This window comes from Hemiscyllium ocellatum, chromosome 7, assembly GCF_020745735.1.
Source record: "Hemiscyllium ocellatum isolate sHemOce1 chromosome 7, sHemOce1.pat.X.cur, whole genome shotgun sequence".
Lineage (NCBI taxonomy): Eukaryota > Metazoa > Chordata > Chondrichthyes > Orectolobiformes > Hemiscylliidae > Hemiscyllium > Hemiscyllium ocellatum.
In genome coordinates, this window is record NC_083407.1 from 89,495,713 (window position 1) to 89,512,778 (window position 17,066).

At 41.6% G+C, this 17,066-nt stretch overlaps 1 protein-coding gene across 1 annotated transcript; it reads right to left on the reverse strand.

The window, feature by feature from the left end:
- Positions 1-8,105: 8,105 nt before the first annotated feature.
- On the reverse strand, positions 8,106-16,903 carry LOC132817641 (uncharacterized protein C2orf80-like). Its single transcript, XM_060828141.1, has 5 exons — positions 16,879-16,903; positions 16,496-16,610; positions 15,789-15,879; positions 9,600-9,682; positions 8,106-8,214 (listed from the first exon to the last, which is right to left on the reverse strand). Exons 2-5 carry the CDS (start codon positions 16,534-16,536, stop codon positions 8,106-8,108), a joined length of 324 nt encoding a protein of 107 aa, XP_060684124.1. The 5' UTR covers positions 16,537-16,610; positions 16,879-16,903.
- Between the last annotated feature and the right edge of the window lie 163 nt (positions 16,904-17,066).

The following is a 17,066-nucleotide window of genomic DNA, read 5'->3' on the forward strand; positions in this document are numbered from 1 at the left end:
TGAAAACAGATTTTTAAAAAAAGTAGCTGAATTGTTTAAAAAGAAGCATTTCGTAACTATAATATAAGTATAACAATTAAAATCACAACATGCTTGGACTGAACTAAAGGTTAATTATTTCTATGCATTCCACTTATTTCACATTTTGACAATAATTGACAGTTAAGATTTACAGGTGGTAAAAGTATTGACTCCTGAAAACGTTTTGATTGCAATGATGGTAAATAAATGAATGGCACACCAACTTCCAGTAATTTATAGTAAAACTGAATTTCCAGAGAAAATTATTAACACTGTGGGCGGCACGGTGGCACAGTGGTTAGCACTGCTGCCTCACAGCACCAGAGACCCGGGATCAATTCCCATCTCAGGCAACTGACTGTGTGGAGTTTGTACATTCTCCCTGTGTCTCCATGCTCTGGTTTCCTCCCACAGTCCAAAATGCGCAGGTTAGGTGAATTGGCCATGCTAAATTGCCTGCAGTGTTAGGTGAAGGGATAAATGTAGGGGAATGGGTCTGGGTCGGTGTGGACTTGTTGGGCCGAAGGACCTGTTTCCAACACTGTAAGTAACTAAATTCATTATCAGTTCCTCATATCAGACTTCTGGCATTTTATCCCATCTTGTTGTTTCACAAATGCTTTGTCAAGTGTTTGGGATGACTCAAATTAATAGACTTTTCAAGTGATTAGATTACTTACAGTGTGGAAACAGGCCCTTCAGCCCAACAAGTCCACACCGACCCACCGAAGCGCAACCCACCCATACCCCTACATTTACCCATTACCTAACACTACGGGCAATTTAGCATGGCCAATTCACCTGACCCGCACATCTTTGGACTGTGGGAGGAAACCAGAGCACCCAGAGGAAACCCACACAGACACGGGGAGAATGTGCAAACTCCACACAGTCAGTCGCCTGAGGCGGGAATCGAACCCCGGTCTCGGGCGCTGTGAGGCAGCAGTGCTAACCACTGTGCCACTGTGCCACCGTGATCTGCATCTTCAATCTAGGATAAAACATCCCAATCTTTATTTCCTATTATTTCCATGATTAAGAACTCCATTAATAGATAAGCCGAGAACTAGCAAGTCTCACCTGTGAAATCATTGAGTTTCAACATAGGTACAATTTACAATTCCAAGGTAAGTTCTCTAGTTGGAAAGCCCATTCTCTGGCTATAGTAATTAGTCCTCCTTTAGTCTTGTTTACAAAACTAAATATTTCAATCCAATACACAAAGTTTTCTTGAGCATTATTGTTAAAAGAAACAACTAGTCAATGTTTTTCATCTTGCACTCATCAGGGCAATTTGTAGGTAATGTGTGGAAGGCAAAAAGTGTTGACAAAATGCTTTTTTCCGGTAATACTCAAGGTTTGAACCACCAAATGTATAAAGTTATCTCATTATAAGTTTCTTTTGACACCACAATCGGTAGATTGGATTTAACTAAAAGCAAAATACTGTAGATGCTGAAGATCTCAAATAAAAACAGACAGTTCTGAAGAGACGCAGCAGGAGTGGCAGCAGCTGAGGAGAGAGAAACAGAGTTAATAGTTTGAGTCCAATATAACTCTTTTTCAGAGCTTTGCAATGGTCACTGATACCCTCTTTGTCAAGGTTGTGGTCAGCATTAAGTTCCCCAGGTACATGACATATATAACAGGTCCTGGAGCAGAGCATGGGCATTGAGCCCCAGAATAGAGCATGGGCAGTGAGTCCCGGAGCAGCGTGCAGGAACGGGTTCTGGAGCAGAGCACAGGCAGTGATTCCCAGAATACAGCATGGACAACGAGCCCCAGAACAGAGCATGGGAAATGAGTCCCAGAGCAGTACGCAGGAACAGGTCCTGGAGCAGAGCATGGGCAGTGAATCCCAGAACAGAGCACGGGCAGTAAGTCCCAGAACAGAGCATGGGTAATGAGTCCCGGAGCAGAGCATGGACATAGGGGAGGCAGTCTTGGAACTTATCTTGGAGCAGTTGAGTGCTGGTACGGAGCGGACTGGAGGCAGAGCGGGGATGGCTGTTGGACTGGGGTCTGGTGTGAGAGCCCTGCGCTCAGCTGCTGCAATGTAATGTTTGTTTGAAATTCTTTTTTACCTGACTGTAACATCAATCCTTTAAAGGTTATATTTCTAACTTATTTTTAAAACCCTGTGAAGTAATGCAACTAATTTTTATTCCTATTTTGTATTCATGATTTATCCTTGGTGCTTGTACCTAAGATGGTACCATAAGAGGCAGACATTGTAAAAGCTTTTTCACTGTCCTTCTACAATGGAGTACATGTGACAATAAAGGATATTCTATTCTAATTCCAGCATCCACAGCATTTTGCCTATGAATATTGTCATGTTTGTTGATGTAGTCAGAGTCATATTAGAGTCAAAATATTAACTTTGTTCCACTCTCCCCAGGTGTTATCAGGCCTGCTGACTTTTTCCAGTATTTCTTGTCATCTTTGCTATTTTCAAGCACAAATGCAATTCTGTACTTAAATTCTCTACTACTATTGTGAAACTTTCTTCTGTTTCAGGATGGGGCTTCAATTTGTCAATTCCCAAACCTTGACTCTGCTGTTAAATTCATTGTGGTTGATCATATGTAAACATTATATACATTTTTCAGTTAATTTTTGGGTGTCATTGTGCTCTTTGGTTTGGGTCCTTTCTTTGTTACTGAGCAATGGTTCTGTTGCTTCCAGGCTGCTTCTGGTGAGGCTATGGGATAAAACCCTCTGTTTCCTGCATTGATCAGTCAGTATATCAGGGTAGAACCTGAGAGGCATTATTGACAATCTAGGAGGACCTTTCAGTGGCATCGTGGGATCGTAAGAACTGTTTTTATGTTTCTTTTTCCCAGGGCTAGATTTTCTCTCTGGCAATGGAAATTGGGAGGTGGGACTGACCCCCACCTCGTGATCCTACACTTCCCACTTCTCCAACCTGCCACAAAGTGCATTTGTGTGTAGTACCCAGAGCCTCAACTAACCTGAAGATGGGACAGTCATGCACTCCAGCAGCCACAACCCAGAAACAGAGGCGGACTAATTTCTGGAGGGGACTCAGTAAAAGGCTTGGCATCCAAGTCTTTCCATGCAATGTATCTATAGAAGGATACAGCGCAGTACAGGCCCTTCGGCCCTCGATGTTGCGCCGACCGAATCCTACCTAACCTATACTAGCCCAATAACTTCCAAATGCCAATCCAATGCCCGCTTAAATGACCATAAAGAAGGAGAGTTCACCACTGATACGGGCAGGGCATTCCATGAACTCACAACCCGCTGTGTGAAGAATCTACCCCTAACATCTGTCCTATACCTACCACCCCTTAATTTAAAGCTATGTCCCCTAGTAACACCTGACTCCATTAGCGGTAAAAGGTTCTTAGTATCTACCCTATCTAAACCCCTAATCATCTTATACACTTCTATCAGATCTCCCCTAAACCTTCTCTTCTCCAATGAGAACAGCCCCAAGTGCCTCAGCCTTTCCTCATAAGATTTTCCTACCATTCCAGGCAACATCCTGGTAAACCTCCTCTGCACTCGTTCTAAAGCTTCCACATCCTTCCTATAGTATGGCGACCAAAACTGCACACAATACTCCAGATGAGGCCGCACCAGAGTCTTATACAACTGCAACATGACCTCAGGACTCCGGAACTCAATTCCTCTGCCAATAAAGCCCAGTACACCATATGCCTTCCTCACAGCACTATTTACCTGGGTGGCAACTTTCAGAGATCTGTGTACATGGACACCAAGATCCCTCTGCTCATCCACACTACCAAGTAGCCTACCATTAGCCCAGTAATCCATCATCTTGTTATTCCTACCAAAGTGAACGGCTTCGCACTTAGCTACATTGAATTCCATTTGCCACATTTCCGCCCAGCTCTGCAACTTATCTATATCCCGCTGTAACCTACCACTTCCTTCCTCACTATCCACAACTCCACCGACTTTTGTGTCATCCGCAAACTTGCTTACCCAGCTTTCAAGTCCTTCCTCTAGATCATTTATAAAAATAACAAAAAGCAATGGTCCCAAAACAGATCCTTGTGGTACACCGCTAGTAACTGCGCTCCAAGATGAACATAATCCATCAACTACTACCCTCTGTCTCCTTCCAGCCAGCCAATTCCTAATCCAAACCTCTAATGTATCCTCAATGCCATACCTCCGTAGTTTTAGCATTAGCCTACCATGGGGAACCTTATCGAACGCCTTACTAAAATCCATATACACAACATCTACTGCTTTACCCTCGTCCACTTCCTTGGTCACCTTCTCAAAGAACTCAATAAGGTTTGTGAGGCACGACCTGCCCTTCACAAAACCATGCTGGCTATCCCTGATCACGTTATTCCTACCCAGATGCTCATAAATCTTATCCCTTACCATTCTCTCTAAGACTTTGCCCACCACTGAAGTCAGACTCACTGGCCTATAGTTACTAGGGCTATCCCTACTCCCTTTCTTGAACAATGGGACCACATTCGCTATCCTCCAGTCCTCTGGTACTATTCCCGTTGACAATGACGACATAAAAATCCAGGCCAATGGCTCTGCTATCTCCTCCCTAGCTTCCCATAGGATCCTGGGGTAAATGCCATCAGGCCCAGGAGACTTATCTATATTCATCCTTTCCAATATTCCCAAAACCTCTTCCCTGCATATTTCCAGGGCATCCATTCTAATTATTTGTGATTCCATATTCACATCAGCAACAGTGTCCTGTTCCTGAGTGAATACTGATGAAAAGTACTGATTTAATGTCTCTCCAATCTCCTCCGCCTCCACACACAACTTCCCACTACTATCCTTGACTGGACCGATACCTACCCTAGTCATCCTTTTATTCTTGACATACCTATAGAAAGCCTTTGGGTTTTCCCTAATCCTACCAGCTAAAGACTTTTCATGTCCCCTTCTCGCTTCTCTTAGCTCCCTCTTTAGCTCCTTCCTGGCTACCTTATAACTCTCAATCGCCCCTACTGAACCTTCACGCCTCATCTTTACATATGCCACCTTCTTCCCTTTCACAAGGGACTCCAATTCCTTACTAAACCACGGCTGCCTCACAAGGCCCTTTACACCATGCCTGACTGGTACATACCTATCGAGGACACGCAGTAGCTGCTCCTTGAACAATCCCCACACCTCATTAGTGTTCTTCTCTTGAAGCCTGTTTTTCCAATCCACACATTCTAAGTCATGCCTCACTGCATCATAATTTCCCTGCCCCCAGCTATAACTCTTGCCCTGCGGCGCACGATTATCCCTCTCCATCACTAAAGTAAAAGTCACCGAGTTGTGGTCACTGTCCCCGAAGTGCTCACCTACCTCCAAGTCTAACACCTGGCCTTGTTCATTACCTAGAACCAAATCCAATATAGCCTCCCCTCTTGTTGGCCTGTCGACATATTGTGTCAGGAAACCCTCCTGCACACATTGTACAAACACCGACCCATCTAATGAACTCGAGCTATAGCTCTCCCAGTCAATATCTGGGAAGTTAAAGTCCCCCATAACAACCACCCTGCTACCTTCACTCTTTTCCTGAATCATCCTCGCAATATTATCCTCTACTTCTCTAGGACTATTAGGAGGCCTGTAGAAAACACCTAACAGGGTGACCTCACCTTTCCTATTTCTAACCTCAGTCCAAACTACCTCAGATGGCAAGTCCTCTTCCATCGTCCATTCCACTGCTGTGATACTATCTTTGACAAGTAATGCCACGCCTCCCCCTTTTTTACCCCCATGTCTGATCCTACTAAAACATTTGAACCCTGGAACGTGCAACAGCCATTCTTGTCCCTGTTCTACCCACGTCTCTGTAATGGCCACAACATCTCTCAGGCTCTGTGACTAAGTCCTTATAAAACTCATGAAGTTGGTTTGCTGAGAAATATTGACTACAGCTTGGAGTGCCAGTACCTATTTTCTGAGGTTCTCTACCACTAGGTGCCCTGTATCATTTGGATGCGGTCAATAATGCCATGCGCTGGCAGGAACCTGGTGGCTGCAGTATATGAAAGTGCCATCCTGCTCTGGGAGATTCCATTGGTGGAGAATTTTGTGTCAACCCTGGCCTTGACAAAAAGGCCATGATGTGGAGGTGCCAGTGTTGGACTGGGGAGGACAAAGTTAAAAATCACACAATTCCAGGTTGTGGTCCAACAGGTTTATTTGGAAGCACTAGCTTTCAGAGCGCTGCTCCTTCATCAAATCGATTTGGAAGAGGATCATAAGACACAGAGTTTATAGCAAAAGATTACAGTGTTACGCAACTGAAATGATATATTGAACAAAACCGATAAAAAGGGTGCCCGTGACTATTAGGATTCACCTAACTGCACTAACTATGAAATATCAAACAGGTCCCCAGCCAAGCTCTGGAATGATCCACAGGCAAAGAAATAAAAGGTGCAGTTTCCTTGACTGTTATTGGCAAGGCCTAATCATGAATGGAGTGAGGTCTGAGTTCCTTATTGATATGGTTGAAGTTGTCTGTGACCATCTTCTTGGAGGGTCACAGTCCACCCTGGCATGTTGGCTTTCTGACATGTTCAGGTAGCATCATCTGTTTCAATTGATCCTGTTCCCTGAATTATCTCTGCTTTCCTTTATGGCTCTGATACCCAGTTATGAGCTCCTGATGTTCAGTGGCCTTTCCTAGCTGCTCAAACTGCTGCTGCAATGCTTCAAAGGCTTCCATTTGTACTGGTGTAAGTCCATTTTCTGGACATCTCCTTGTTAGCCAGGTATTATCCTAATAACGAAGGTACTAGTCATCTCACAATGTTTCTGGTTGTGTTCCTAGCCCAAGGTGACATGGGCTCGATCCCTGGTGCTTTGATGAGTTCCTGCAACTTTTCAATACAAATAGTGAGCCCTTTCAGCTAGTTCAAACAAGTCAAATAAAGTTTCAAAGACCTTCCTTTCCAGTTAACATGCCTTGGTAATCATTCATGCCTTCATTTTCTCTTATTTACTCATGGGATGTGGTCAGTAATTATTGCCCGTCCCTTGTTGACCTGGAGAAAGTGGTGCTGAGCTGCCTTCTTGAAGCACTGCAGACCGATATAGATTGACCGCAATGCCATTGTGGTCAATGGCTTTGGAAGGGAGGGAATTCCAGGATTTTAACTCAGCAACAGTGAAAGATTGGCAATATAGTTCCAAGGTAAAAACAATGACTGCAGATGCTGGAAACCAGATTCTGGATCAGTGGTGCTGGAAGAGCACAGCAGTTCAGACAGCTGCTCGTTGGATGCTGCCTGAACTGCTGTGCTCTTCCAGCACCACTGATCCAGAATATAGTTCCAAGTCAGGATGGTGAATGGCTTAGAGGGGAACTTGCAGGTAGTGTGTTCCCAAGTGTCTGCTGCCCTTGCTTGTCTTTATAGAGGTGGTCATGTATTTGGAAAGTCTAAGGATCCTGGGTGAATTTCTGGATCTAGTATTCTGGATTCATGATTATTGATCATCTCCTGGAAAATTGCAAGGCCTCTAAACTGGAGGGCCTTTATTGCAATAAACTTAATTGAAGCTTTAACAGCCACAATTTGCTAGCCACCCCCTTTTCAAAGCTATGCAAAATAGCAGGTGCTGGAAACAGAGGTGAAACTTTTGGCCATCTTGTTTAGCTGCCACTTTATTTGCCATCCTGTTTCCATTCCATCACAACTCAAGATGGGAAGGCACAACCCTTAGTATGTCGTGCACTTCTAAGATTAATCTGCCACAGTCAAGTGGGATGTGGGAATAAAGTTCTTCCAAGATAGCATCCTATTTGGAATTGTGTTCTGAATTGGTGATTTGATGGAAGGTGCATTGAGAAACTAAAACTTACGCTTTTTATATCATACATTTAAAACGTGGGTCCCTTGAGGAATAAGAGACCAAAAGCTGAGCACAAAGTATCTGATCCAAGCAAACAGGATCTGCTTTAAATGACTTTAGATCAAAATATGATGGAATTGGGTGACTGTGATGATTGGAAAGGAAGAATTCCTTAAATAGCTTTAGTTTTGTACATGTAAATGTTATTATCACTCATTACAATAAAAATATTATACATTCATTCACTACTCTAGAAGGTGACTTGCCATTAGAATTCCAGCAAAGGAAGAGAGTATCATTGCTTCTCGCTCCATTTCATTTGGGTAGTTCGACCTAGCACGAGGTGAAATTACCCTAGAAACGTAGTTGGGTATAGAATTAGGTGTAACTTTGAAATATAACTGGTATTTCACAATTGCATTGTAATATTTTGAATTGAAAACTGTGCCAAAACAAATGTACAACTTCTGTTATCTACATATGAAGTTTGTGCATTGATAGAGAGAAATGCTGTGAGGTTTGGAAGGAATGAAATTTGGAGAACACACCTCCTGCATTAATTATATTTCAATTAATCCAGTTTTCATATTCATCTAAATTTGTACTAATTTACCCATTACTGCACTCAAGATTTCTTAAGAACATCCTTCAAAATGTTTTTGCAAAATGATATGTAATTTACAGCATCGAATATGTAAAAAGTGCTACATTTTGCTGCTAATACACTGCAGGATTAACATATTTCAACAGCTGATTAAACTGTAGCTGGTTGCATTACAAAATATCTTAGATCCCAGAATTACTCTTATTAAAATGAAAGTCATGTCAGTGTATAGTATATGATTTGCATTTTCGGGTAAACAAGTTATTCACACAATAGAAATTTACATTGGCTCCATGACTAACAATTTAAAATAATTTCAACCAGTATATCCTTGCTAGTTCTAACAGGCACTGTTTCATTGGGGTTACATCCTTCTCTCAACACTAATTTTAATAAAAGCAGCACACTGATTGGAAGCAGGAGGGTTAAAATCTCACATAAGATGTCCCACAATACTGTTGAAAAATGAGATCAAGGGTTATGGGGAGAAAGTGGGCGAATGGGGTTGAGAAACTTATCAGCCATGATTGAATGGTGGAGCAGACTCGACAAGCTGAACGGCCTAATCTCTGCTCCTATGTCTTATGGGCATATGGGTTTACCGAACTGAGGGTTGTTCTGAAGTTAAAGCAGTAGCTTGCAGTTTCTTTTCAGTGTGTCAGGGAGAGCTACTAGCTGAAGAAAATCATTTATTGAATGACCCAGTATTCACCAGAAGGAAACTGGTTGCAGCTGTGTCACACTGAACAAGAAACCTTCACGTGGAGACAGTGGGGAATCTTCACTAGGATTTGGTGTTGGTAAGGACATTGCTACAATAAAAGGAACAGTTTGAGTTGGAATCCTTTCCCTAGTGTTTGTGTTGAAATATTTCTAAACATTTTGTCTAGTCCAATGTAGTTTTCCTCCTTGTTTGATACATTTAATTCTGTGAGTTAAAAGTACACATTGAGATTCTTGCAAATATGTTCGTTAGTTGATTTCAATGGTTAAAAAGAATTGTTATAATTTATCAAGCCATTTCACCCTTGGATATAACTCATCTGGTATTAACATCAGCAAGGATCGAACCTCTTGTCTTATTGCAAAGTACAATTTATTGACCAGTTCGTTATTGGTGACAGGTAGTACTCACAATTTTTCATTTTCAAGAACTTTCTGATCTTCTTCTTCATTCAGCCAAAGCAAAGCAACATTGATCGCCAAATCGTAATGTGCCTATGTAATAAAGTTTACAACGTCATTTTGACTTGTTTAATCTATTCAATAGAATTATCACAGTATTGTGTTTATAACTATCCACGTTAGAGTAATTTTTCCTGAACAGTCACTTCACAACTTTTTCTTTGTTCAGTAAACATTGAGTCCAACCACACTCAAAACAGACCATAAAGCAGCTATCCTTTTCACATATTTTATGCAAATGTCTCCACACTATTGATTTATAATATCAGTTCTGGAAAAATGTTGTCACTTGACTGATGGTACATTAAAGATTTAATAAGAAATATTTAAAAACAAAGTCATGACATTAAAACTTATTTTACACAATCACAAGCTCTTCCATCATGAAAAGTGAGCTCAAATATAAAAAAAAAGCCAATATACTTCTTGCTAACTTTGAATGTTCGTGTTGTGATTGACAATTTTACTATTCCTTTTGAGCCAATTGGCAACATATGTTCGCTCCTAATTCCAAATCAATTCAACCGGCATCATCTATTTGGAGTGACAGTAACAATTTGAGAAACTTGTTATTGGCATGCACATGTTGTTTTTGGCTAGAGATTGGCATGGTATCTTTGGATAGTGATGGAATGGTTTTAGATGTGAGAAGCTAAAGCTAAAATAGTGGGGCTATGTTGGGAAATCAGAATGGAAAAGGATTAACAGATGCAGATTTGGTAGATAGAATAACACAATTTTGTGGCTTTTTAAAAAATTATTCACCAAGTCAAGAAAAGTGACTAACTGAATGAATGCTGAAGTGTTCTGTATGCTAGATGCCATTTACTGGCCCAGTAGCATGAATGATACTATGATAATTTGAATTAACAACCAGATCACATTTTGCTTTAAGCTTTTTCCATCAACCAGAAGTTAACTTACTGTAAATGCAGCATGTGTGGGGTGGAGATATCAGTGCCCACCCCAACTTGTAGAAAGAAGAGCAGTGGAAATTAATTGGGTGGGAGACAAGGTGCCAGTTTCTCAGAAGTGTGTTAAACTTTTGGTATTAATTTCTTGGAAACTCTCAAGTGGATCACCTCACCTTTTTTTTCAATTCATTAGCCTATCATGAAAACGCTAACATGTTAGAATTACATGCGAAGTCACAGTCCTTTCAGGCAAAAATGTGTGTTTATCATTTCAACTAGAATGTTGAAATGAATGTTAGATATGTACCTGAAAGGTTAGACTTGCTTCCTTCAAACTGCAGTGAGTATAATACTTAGCTCCTTCAGAAACAGATTTTGGTACGGTTTCTTAATGCTTTGAGTGAAGGCTGGTATATGAATAGGAAGGGTTTGGAGCGATATGGGCCAAATGCTGGCAGGTGGGACTAGATTGGGTTAGGATATCTGGTCGACATGGACAGGTTGGACCAAAGAGTCTGTTTCCATGCTGTACGTCTCTATGAGTCTATGACTGTATGTTGTGCTGCTCATGACAGTCACAGGAGCTCATGTTTCCACTAGTCGTGTCTTGGTTGAAGGCTGACTGTGCCCACTAGCCAAGCTGATTTTGGTAGCGACAATGTTTTATTCACTTGAATAAAACCAAATGGAGTGGGCAAGCATGTCTGAAATTGAAAGAGAAATCAGTTCAAAAGTGACAATGAATTTAATTGAAGTGCAATTAAAAGGAGGATCAAAATAAAAGATTGAGACAAAGGTATGTTGGCTGCAAAGGAAAGGAAGGGAATTCAATTTAAGTCGCCCGATTCAGGGAATGGAAGGAGCAAACTGGCATGAAGAGGGGAGAATAAGAAGGTTGTAAGTACAATGAGAATTTGGGAGCTGGATATGAAGGGTGGGGAACACATTGGCATAACTTGGTGAGGTGGCGATAGAGAAACAGCAATGGAATTGAATGAGAGGTGTGGTAAGGATGAGGCTGAATGCCAATGGGAGTTGGAGCATGGAAGAGAAGGAAATTTTAATTGGGTAAAGATTAGTTGAGTCATTGAAGTAGAACAGAAGGAAAGGGAGATGAATTAAGAAGGCTATCAGAAATAACGAGAGGAAAGTACACTCAAAAGGCAGAGGATACTGAGGAAAAGAATCAGACGAAAGCTGGCAACAACCACTTTCCTGTGAAGGTTCTGTGAATGTGCAATGCAAAAGTGAGCACTTTCCTCAGCTCAAGCATGTCTTCAGTGCTTAGGTAGCGGGGCAACACACCCACAAGAGGAAATGGGAAACAAAACTGAAAGAAGTTTTTGCACGAGCAGTATGTTAAAACCATCGCATTGAAGGAAAATACTCACTGCAAATTGAAGGCCACTAATTGTAAACGCTAAAACCAGCTATGTGCCAGCAATTACCTGTCATTCAGTAACTTTTCACAAGAAAGCCATGGAAGATTCCCCAGCTACGCTAATGTGGTTTGGGTTGGGTTGAAGATGGTTTTGTGTCATACAACCAGATGCTGAACAGGAAAACATTTTGCTCCCTCAATGTCCAGTTTGCTTGCGCCCACACCTCCTCCCTTACTTCTCTCCAAGGCCCCAAGGGATCCTTTCATATCCGCCACAATTTCACCTGCACCTCCACACACATCACAGCTGCACCCGATGTGGCCTCCTCTATATTGGGGAGAAGGGCCGCCTACTTGCGGAACGCTTCAGGGAACACCTCTGGGACGCCCGGACCAACCAACCCAACCACCCCGTGGCTCAACACTTTAACTCTCCCTCCCACTCCACCGAGGACATGCAGGTCCTTGGACTCCTCCATCGGCAGAACATAACAACACGACGGTTGGAGGAAGAGCGCCTCATCTTCCGCCTGGGAACCCTCCAACCACAAGGAATGAACTCAGATTTCTCCAGTTTCCTCATTTCCCCTCCCCCCACCTTGTCTCAGTCGGTTCCCTCAACTCAGCACCGCCATCCTAACCTGCAATCTTCTTCCTGACCTCTCCGCCCCCACCCCACTCCAGCCTATCACCCTCACCTTGACCTCCTTCCACCTATCACATCTCCATCGCCCCTCCCCCAAGTCCCTCCTCCCTACCTTTTATCTTAGCCTGCCTGGCACACTCTCCTCATTCCTGATGAAGGGCTCTGGCCCGAAACGTCGAATTTCCTGTTCCTTGGATGCTGCCTGACCTGCTGTGCTTTAACCAGCAACACATTTTCAGCTTGTGACAACAGGCAACAGTTCCTACAGGTGTGCACCCACGATCCAGGGAGCAGCTATGATGCATACATTCTGCGGAGTACCCAACTTCTGTGAATTATCCCCACCCCCAAACATCTTCCCCGCCCTATTCATTAACATACATGCCACCCTTCCCCACCACCTTCAGTACTGACTCGAAACATCAACTCTGTTTTTCTCTACAGGAGCTGCCAGATCTGTTGCGTTTCTCAGGGCTCTCCATTTTTGCTCTGAAAGAGCATGGATGGTATTGGTCTGAGAATTGGTCTGAATGCATTTGTGTCTACAGAGGCCAGAGATGTTGAGCTGTTCAGGTACACCCTGCTCACTTCAACTCCCAGAGGGTTGAGAGTGGCAGGCATGGTGAAGGTGGAAGAGCCAGTCACCTCTGGAGTGTTCTAAAAGGAGATTGGTGAAGAGTCTGTGTGTGGTTCTCCTCCTCCTGGCACCGCTCTGATTTCTCATGAGGAAGGGACAGCTAAGTGAGTTTAAGGTCCTTTGTCCCCCAGTGGCTTTGCTGTTGGTGCTGAGCACCAATGGCTGGAGTGATGGAGTGCAGGTCTGTGCATAAATCCAGTGGAGACTGAGATTGCTGGGCCTGGCTGTCCATGTCAGCCAACATGTTGTCCATGAATGCAGCCAGGTATTTGCATGCCTGAGGCAGCAAAGAGCCAACTGCATTGGGAAGATTTGCATGAGTTGAAAGTGAGTGATTCAAGCATTAGTGCTGCTGTAGGTTGTGGAAAAGTGGAGAGGCATCCTGAGCCATGTGTAGGCAGCACAGAGGGTTTGCAGTGTCTGGGGGATCAGTGAATTGAGTAGGTGAGAGTGAGTGAGGGGAGATGTCGCATGCAATAGTGAAAGTGGTAGTGCATGAGCTGAGGTGGAAGGTGAGTGTGAGTTAGCTGGAAGGGGCTTGTTAGCTCAGAGAAGATGGTGGTACTTATTCAGGTGGTGCAGAGAAGGTAACTCACCTTCTTATAGCACTGGTAGGTGTTCCTTTGGATTGTTGAGACCAGACTGACCTAGTTGGGGGAATAGAATGACTGGCTCTGGTGTCTTGACTTTCTCTCTCAGTCCTGAGTGAAGAGGACATCTTTCCTCTACACTGCTCTGTTCACCAGTTCCTCCAGGTCCCTGTCCACAATGCCAATTTTCCGATGTCTGCCATGTCCTAGGCAAGCATGTCCAATGAAGCAGAGCAGCTCTGGACTGCCCACATTTAACCAGGTGCACTGTGGCGTTTTCAAATATGGTGCCAGAGATCTTGAGATATCCCAGTAGCGTGAAGTACTTGAGCATGTGGTGAATGGGAGAATGGGCTGATATCAAATGAGTGGATACCATGAAGAATGGTTCCTATTAATGAAGTGAATTTTGGATGATCTAGCAAAAAAATAGTGTGGGCCTCACAACAAGAAACTCTCCACAAAATATGATGAAAATGACACAGCCAATTTCTGGTAAGACTTAGCCTCAGTGGCATTCAATCAGATTGTCTGTGTAATCAAGAAAAGAGTTTAAATTGAAGAGATTATGATAGACAATTACCTTGAAGTATGAAAGAAATTGTGTATGCTTTTCAAGAATTTGGAATTCTGTGTTGATGACAAATGCTAGCAATACCCTTAAAATTCAAACTGATTAACAATTACTTGGCTGTGGTAGAAGGCAAATTATCAAGACTATAGGTCCAGAACTAGCTTGGTAAAGATGATATTAAGGTATTTGGGTCAGCCTGCAGCTTGTTACTAAGACCTAAGAAGCTAAAAGGTATGTCACAATAAAATACAAGTTTTCCTGGATTCAGGAGCAAGATGAAGTATGGAGACCTGCACAAAAATAAATTTAGCCAGAAGACATTCCAGAATGTATGGATAGCTTTAAAGACCAGAACTGCATTTCCAAGCTGCCACTATCCTCTCAATGGAAAACAAAGAAACTATTTCATCAATGTCAACTGAAAAGAATGAGATAGTTCACATTTTTGGACATGTCGCTGACTACACACATTAAGACACAAATCTATTTGAAAGGATGACTGTGAAGTATATGGGGTTAGTCTGTCAATGTACAAAATGCCTAATCCCAAATTAACATCAATAATAATGTGAATTCTAACAAGCAGTTAATGCTGAATTTCTCAGCTATAATTAAACTGCCTTCTTAATGCTATTTAGTATATCAGTTAACCCTCTCCAATAACATAAAATGTTGCTAACTGTAATCATAAACAAATTGTTAGCTATTGACTTTGTTGTCTCCTTTAATAACTGTAAGATAATTCATTCACTCAGTACTCTGTGCCAACTTAAAGGGAAGTTGCTAGTGTAAATATTAAGTGGGATAGTCACAGCAAGTACTTTACGTGAAAAGTTTAAGGGGGATACACACAGCAAGTACTTTACACAGGGAGTGATAGATGCCTGGAACCCGTTGCCCGCAGAGGTAGTAGAGGCAGGCACAGTAGATTCATTTAAGGTGCATCTGGACAGATGCATGAATAGGTGGGGAGCAGAGGTATACAAATGCTTAGGAATTGCTCGATAGTTTTAGACAGTGGATTTGGATTAGCTCAGGTTTGGAGGGCTGAAGAGCCTTTTCCTGGGCTGTAAAATTTCTTTGTTCTTTGTTCTTAAATGCTATTAGATAATAGTTCAAAGTAAATTAGCAAGTTCCTATTAACTTTGAGTATATGCTATGAAGTAAACCAAGATAGTTCCATATGAGAAGCTAAAATCAAGCAGTTAATAATTTCTCCAGTGTATTTCATAAATATTATTGTCTGAGTATTGATGCCTGCATTTTTATAAATGATAAGAAATATTTCAAACAGATGCCATGTTGTAAATTCCTGCTAAAGAAATGTTCATTATAAATTAACATTTATTTCAGACTAACTAGTTAGTAGTAATTATCCAATTTGTTATTAACTTTACCAAATCATTGAAGTAGGTTGACTCTACTGACTCCACTTTTCCCTTGGGATCAAAGCTGTTTTCACGAAGTCTCGTACCAATATAATGCTTCCTTTGTACAGAAACAGATGATGATTACATAAGTATAACGGATAATTGCTACAGGTTTAATGTGCAGTTTCCTACCTAAAAAAGATTATCGAGCATTTGTGACTAAATAAAACTGTAATCCATAAAACCTATGAAACTGTAATCCAGAAAGGGAGAAGATTCTTCATTTGATTATTCGTCTGATATATTAGCTGATAACAGTGGTCCAATAATTGACCTCAAGGTCCCTGAATTAAAGAGAAGGGCAATTACAAGTGAATAAAGCATACAAATGTCCCATCCTGATTGTTAATAATGGCCTCTGGAAAAGCATGCAAATAAAGATGTTCACTCACAGCAACAAAAAACAGCTATAACACCCAAAATTGTCACATGGTTTGTTAAAAATCATGTCAGATCTCAATCAGGAAATATTTTCACTTTTGCTAAGCATCAGTAAGCTGTCAGCATTTGTGGGATCTTGCCAGCACATTTGAACGCTCACAAAATAGAAGTCATTGGCCACTTTGTTTGGTCTTCAAATTATTTTTTCCCTCTTTTATATCCACAAGTTGTTGTTTAAATATATGCATATTAGAGACAACATTAGGAGAAGGAAACAACAATTTGATACATACAGCAATTTTTCAATTTCTTTCTTTATGCGCCTTTTTTCCATGTTCGGTGACACTCTTCTTCTTAAAAAATCACTTCAGTTTTGAAGACCAGAGACTATATTCCTTAGTTTATCCTCTGCAATGAAGGTTAGGATTTTTTTTACTTACAGAATAACACTATAAAACTTACAACAGGGTTTATGAACAGGGTTGGAGGCCATTTTCAATTTTGCATTGAATCATAAATATTGCTCGCCTAACAATGAAAATCTTGAAAATAAATGAACATTACCTGAATAATATTTCTCAAATAAAAACTTGTTGCAGATATATAACAGTTCTTCTGTCCTTAAGAAACATGCAATAAATTTTAGACTTCCAAAAAATGCAATCTACTCACTGACATCAAAAAGTGCTTGTAGATTAAATACTACGAGTGAATTCAGCAGTATGTCTACAATTTCTTTGGTGCAGAAACTCAATACTCTGGTTTCCGATCTCAATCAAAAGACCAAAGTACTTTTCTTGTTGCTAGGAAACGTTGGCGTAAACAGACGCCCTGGGACTGACTCTCCTGGTCTTAAATTGCATG